Raw genomic sequence first — 6,000 nt, forward strand, 5'->3', positions numbered from 1 at the left:
AGCCAACATCGGGGTCCTCCCCTTGACCCACCAGCAACAGCGGGGTTTGCAGATGGCTCAGCGGGCTAACTACCTCCAGTCGTGCCCGGTGGCGTCTCCCACTCGGCAGCGTACGGAGGGGACGCGCAGCATCCCCGAAGCCCCCCGGCCCTGCCCTGCCCGGCCCGGCCGCTCACTCACCGCCAGGGGTCCCTCATCAGCAGCCGAGGCCGCTCATGGCGCCGATCCGATCCAGCTTGAGGCCGAAGCAGCCCTTGCCCAGGCCCTTCTTATGGAGGCCCTTGTGGCGACGGCCCGGCGGGTCCTGCAGCAGCCGCGCCCAGCCCGCCCGGGCCCGCGCCTCGGCCCGCGCCTCCCGCGCCTCCCGCGGGCCCGACCCGCCGCCGCCGCCGCTGCTGCGCTCCTTGTCCCGCTCCTTGTCCCGCTCCGCCGCCGCTGCCGCAGCCTCGGGCGGACCAGCCGCCGCTGCCGAACCGCGAGAAGCCTGTGGGGAAGGGGGAAGAGGGTCAGAGCGCCGCCGCCCCCCAGCGCCCCCCCGCCACCCTCCCAGGACAGCCCCCCCTCCGTTAGGGACCCGCAGCGGGGTCGGTGTACCCCCCTCTCCCGGCGATGCACACCCGGGATCGGGGTCTGTGCACCCCCCCCCGCCCCCCAGCGACGCAGCCCATCACCCCGCCTCTGTGCTCAGGGCATCCCCCCGCCCAAATCTGTGCTCTCTGCCCTGGGGTCAGAGCATGCCCCCACTATCCCACACCGCAGCGGTGCCTTCCTGCACCCCCATCCCGGTACTGCCCTGGTCACTGTGTGCCACCACCCCCAGCTGGGGTCACTGCATCCCCCCATAAAACGAGCTGGTGGTGCTGCACCCCTCCAGCTGTGCTGCTGTCAGTGCACATCCCCGCCCCCCCCCCCAATCTGAAGGGGGGGGGGGATGTGCAGTGACCCCCATAATTTGAGATCACTGCGTCCCCCTGCCAGCTTTCAAGCCCCTTCGGTCACTGTGTCCCCTTTCAGGACCTTTCACCCCCCTCATCTCCTCGACACCCCCCCTGCCCTGTATCACTCTTTTCTCTGCAGCCTGCACCCCTATTCCTTACAGGAACACCCCCAGTCCTGTCCCACCCCTGTCCTGGGGGAACCCCTCAGTCCATATCCTTGTCTCCGTGCCCATTCCTCGGGGCAGTGCCACCCAGTGTCGGTGGCCTTCGGTGCATCCCTCTTCCTCAGCATCTCGGGACATCCAGCTCCCTGGGGGCACACCCGTTTTGGGAACCCCTTCCCCAGGGGACACCCCGAGTGTCCGTCCCTGCCCGGCCTTTTGGGCAGGGCTGCCTGGAGGGCTCTGGCCTCGCACCCCACCCACTGTGCACCTGCTGCCAGCCCCACTCCGGATCTGCTCCCCTTCCCCAGCACCCGATGCAGAGGGGGACCCCAGGGTAACATCGAGGAGCAAACTGCCGCCCTCCCCGGCCCCCATCCTGCAGGGTACGGGGCACAGACCGTCCCCATCCAGCCCCTGTTTTGGGGCTGACATCCCCAGGACACGCACGCCTGGGACAGTCTGGAGAAGCCAGGGGGTCCCCTAGCACTCAAAAAGCCCAAGCGGAGGAAGGACCCCACTTTGCACCGACTCTGCCACCCCAAAGTCACCCCACGTGTCCCCCCTGTGCTTTTAGGACCCTCAGCGGGACAGGGAGATGAGGGAGAATTAGGGGGCAGCAGCTCCAGCCGTACCTTCTGTGGGAGCTGAGACGCCGGCTTCGCCTCCAGCCTGACGGAGAGCAGAGCGAGTAAAAGTCCACCAGCCAGCAAGGGTGAGATCTGCATCCTGCGAGGCCGAGCGAGAGGGGGGCCGGGGGGGCAGCGGGGAGCCAACGGGAGCCCCGGGGAGAGGCCGGGAGCGACGGGAGTCAAAGTTCAGAGCAGAGCCCCGAGGTCCCTGCTGCCGCCTGCGAAGTGCCGAGCTAGTGAACTTGGGCTTTCTGCTTCATTCATTTTATAACCCAACCTGCTCGGTGATGTCATCTAAACAACCAGGTCCAACCCGGCCTCCCACTCCACAATAGCAGGAATTTAAAAGGGGGGTGTGGGGGGGTCCCTCTCCCCTGGCAGGAACAAATGACACATCAGCCCAAGGCAAGCAGCTCGGGGAGTCAGAGAGCAGAAAGGGAAAGCAGGGGGCATTTGGCTCCATGCCCCCCCCCCCCCCCCCCCCCAACCACCCCCAGACGTCCCTGCCAGCTGTCTGCCCTCCCCTTGCCCAGCTGCCCCACGGCCCTTCCACTCCCCCCCTTCCTTGGTGATGCCCATGGAAGGAACGGGCCAGCCGGGGGTGGCTGTCACAGGCTGCGGGGGGGGGGGTGGGGGGGGGGTGAGGGGGATGGGGGGTGGGGGGTGTGTCCGGGTGGAGGGTTAAGCCCAAAAGACAGGAATGAGTGCAAAAAGCACTTTTTTTCACAACTGGGATTAAATCAGAACCCGTCTGTCCCCCAACTTGTCTCCCAGGTCACTGCTTGGCAGAAGAGGGAACAGTGCCCTCCCTGGCAGAGATGCTGGGGACACAGGGGGATGCAGGGGGCAGTGGCATTTCTTGAGGGCACTTAGGTGGGTTCCTTGGCTTGGAGGGGGTGACCTGCTCCCTCCTTTCTCCTGGGGGGTCTGGATGATGCCCCTGGCCCTGGAGATGGGGCTTTTCACGCACCTCTGCAGGGCACAGTCAGTGTCACAGGGTCCCTGCCGAGGACAGGACACCAAGGGTTGACCCACCACAGCGCTGTGCAGCCTGGCCTCCTCTGACCTCCTCCCAGAGCTGAAGGGTGTGGGAGAAGGATATGATCCCAGGATTAACCCCAGCGGCTTGCAGGGGCTCTGGGGACACGGTGGGGGCTGCCTCCTGCCCTCACCCTTCCCCTTCAGCAGCTGGGAAGGCAGGATTTGTGCTGGTGCTGCTGGTGTGCCTGGCACCGGGCAGTTCTGGGGCTCCAGCTGCTTTTCGCCGATGGAGCTGGGCACCATTCTGGCATGCTGGCTGGAGGGAATGCTCTTACTGGGATCAGGCCAAAGGAAAGACACCTCACTTTGCAGAAGATGGATGGCACCGGGCTGGATTTGGACCCTAAATCCCTTCCCTGGGACCAGGAAAATGTTCTCTGATCCTGTCCCTCTCCCTGGGGTCAGCTCCAGGCTGATGATCCCTTCCTCCTGCTCCTTTTCTTGGTCTTTCTGAGCTCTGCTGCTCCCCAAATCCCTGGGCAGCATCCTCTGCCGGGGTGCCATGGCTATTTGGGGGTTTGTGGTTTCGGCGCTCAGGAGCAGCGAGATGTTTCCTCCTCCACAGCCCGGGCTACTGGGCACGGGACACTTCAAAGGAGATATTGGCTTCTCAGCTCCAAGTGAACGGGAGCTGGAAGGAGAAGGTCTCGGTGGTTTTTCCATCGCGCCTGCCAAGTGGAGACAACTTGGGCTTTTTGGAGTGTAAAGCTGTGCTTGGGCATCTGTCTGCGTGCAGGCAGAGCGAGGCGATGGAGTTGGGACCGGAGCCGACCCCGAGTGCCAGGGAGCCGTGGGTGCAGGAGAGGAGCAGAGAGAGGCCCCTTCTCTTGGGGTTCAGCTCTCATCCCACCCGAACCGTAGGTGAGAGGTGACATCCAGCCTCCCCGGGGTGCAAGGAGGGGGGTTCTGCAGCACTACCCCCTTCTGCAGGGCTTGTGCAGGGAAAGGGGAGCAGCGACACCGAGCCCCGGTTCTCTGCAGCCCGGGGCTGTCGGGGTGCCCAGGTCCTGCCCTCGCCGTCCCGGGTGCGCTGGCTCCCGCCTTGCTGCTGCGGGCAGCGCTGCCCTCCCTGCGGCTTCTCCCGGGGGACCCGGGATGGGGATGGAGCCGAGGCAGGCGGCCGGAGGGCATGTCGCGGTGGGGAGGAAGGGCTGCCCTGCTTGTCACCAACCCGCCCACGCAGCGGGACGCGGGGTCGGGAGGCAGCTCGGAGCTTCTCCGCCAGCCCCTCGCCCTGGAGTGTTAGAGCGTTGCCACAAATGCCACAACGCGGTCAGGTCTCAGCCAGCGCCTGCCCGCAGGAGGCTCGTCCCGTGCCCTCGGCTTTCAGCAGCGTGGTTTTCATTAGCGTGTTTTCTTTGTCACACTGTGCGGAGCTTCGGGTTTGGGGGGGGAGGTGGGGGGGTTGCTGTGCTTTATAAATCCAATTAGTCTCGTTATTCAAATTACTCTGCCTTTTCTGCCGAAAGTCGCTGGAGTCAGAGGCGGGTGCACGAAACGCCTTTCCCTTAACTCAAACCAGATCGGATCCACCGGGATGGCAAAAGCTCAGAGGGGGGGAGAAGAGGTGGGCAGGAAGGGGTTAAGAGGACGAAACCCTTTTGCTTCGTGGGATGGGGGCCTGAAAGCTTTTAACCCTTAAAGGGACGTGCCTGCGTTAGCCCGGGGCCCTGCAGGATGCTCGCCTGGGCTGAGAACTAGCAAACTCGGGGCATGTGTGGAAGCTGAGAGCGCGGGGTGGAGAGGGCTGCGCTCGCTGGGGACTTCCCCCGGGTGCTGGAGAGCAAAGGGGATCCTGCACAGCGGGATAAGAAGAAGGGGTGGGCTGGAGGGGGTGACAGCCCTCCTCATTGCACCCAGGGGTCCAAAGAGAGCTGGGGAGAGAGAGGGGCTCTAGGGCTGGTCTGCCCCTAAGGAATACCAGTGTTCAACCAGCGGTTATGGGGAGATGGGCTGCAGTGTGTTTGGTGAGGGAGTGGCTCGGGGTGACCTGAGAAAGGCGTGAAAATCCATATTTGACTGCTCTTCATGTCACACAATGTCTCCAGCACCCATTCCCGTGTGACAGCAGACTAAGGGCTGTTCGGAGGTGTCCATATGGTGGCAGCGGTGCTGGCTGCGTCCAGCCCAGATTTGAGCCTCTCACCCCTTTGTGTCCTGCTGGGCATCACCCAAAGCCAGGAGATATCCTGCCCTCTGGAAAACACCACTCCTGGGGTGGGCTGGGAATCTGCACATGTTGGAAACTGCCCAAAAGCAGAGAAGGTCTCTGCTGTAGGGGTAAAAATGGGGAGATATGGCTGAGTCTTACCAAAGTGGGGCAATGCCTGAGAAGGGGGACTCGAGGGGACTGTTGGTGCGTAGGGAGCGGGGAAGGGAGCGGAGTGGGGGTGTGTGTGAGAGGGCACACAGGTCCCCACGTCTGAGGATGGAGAGGGATTCATCAAAGTGTGACTGGTGCCAGCATGATTTGGAGGGTGGGAGGAGATGGGTCATGGGAGTACGTGTGACAACAGCACGGGGTGTTTCAGCCCCATCACAAGGAAGAGGTAAGCGATGCATGTGTGTGAGGCTGGTTGTCCCTCTGCAAAAAGAGACATCAGAAGGCTGCATGCATGCCATGGAGAGGTCGGAGTGACTGAAGTTCTCCCACAACCAGTGGGCAACCCAAGGAGCTGTCGGTTAAGCACTGTCTTGAAGTCCATCAGTGGTTTTTAACAAGCCCCAAAACATTGCTGCTCTCTGCTCATTCTGCTCACATTGCTCAGTACCTGCCTGGGGCAGGGCCAGGGGAGCAGAGCAGGTCCAAGAATGGAGCAGGTCCAAGGACGGAGCAGTAACAAGGACAGAGGAGGTACAAGGACAGAGGAGTTACCAGGATGGAGGAGCTACTTCCCCTCCAGCGCAGCCACTGACTACCAGTCCCCAGGAACAAGACGTGTGCTGGTGTTTGCCAAGAGAAGGCCACCAAGAGTTTGATGTGCCCCAACAGGAGCTTCTTACGGTTTATGGGGTTTTTTTACAGGTTTTAGACTATCTCTCTAGGGGTCTGGTGGTAGCAGGCTCAGCAAGAAGCAGTTTGGGGGTGGATTTCAATTTTGGCTGCAGGGACGCATGGGCAGCCCCTGGTTCATGTGGTGGCAGGGGGCCATCTGGTCCCACTGCTGTGGCAGGACGCAGTAGGTGACATGCCTCCTGAGGATGCTTTGAAGCGAGCTTTTCTGGGGA

The 6,000-nt window shown here is 62.8% G+C and overlaps 1 protein-coding gene across 1 annotated transcript; it reads right to left on the reverse strand.

Moving 5' to 3' along the window:
- Positions 1-196: 196 nt before the first annotated feature.
- NPPC (natriuretic peptide C) lies at positions 197-1,827 on the reverse strand. The gene is made up of 2 exons (XM_086618308.1): positions 1,735-1,827; positions 197-484 (listed from the first exon to the last, which is right to left on the reverse strand). The coding sequence occupies exons 1-2, from the start codon at positions 1,825-1,827 to the stop codon at positions 197-199; spliced, it is 381 nt and encodes a 126-aa protein (XP_086474434.1).
- Positions 1,828-6,000: the final 4,173 nt, after the last annotated feature.

The sequence above is a fragment of the Tauraco erythrolophus genome, chromosome 11 (assembly GCF_009769465.1).
Source record: "Tauraco erythrolophus isolate bTauEry1 chromosome 11, bTauEry1.pri, whole genome shotgun sequence".
In the NCBI taxonomy this organism is placed as follows: Eukaryota; Metazoa; Chordata; class Aves; order Musophagiformes; family Musophagidae; genus Tauraco; species Tauraco erythrolophus.

What these genes read in the sequence shown, in the direction of transcription:
- NPPC (XM_086618308.1), bottom strand. Translation starts at nt 1,827, where the DNA reads ATGCAGATCTCACCCTTGCTGGCTGGTGGACTTTTACTCGCTCTGCTC. An exon ending in CGTCTCAGCTCCCACAGAAG is followed by an intron (nt 485 to 1,734) that starts GTACGGCTGGAG and finishes CCTTCCCCACAG; the next exon opens with GCTTCTCGCGGTTCGGCAGC.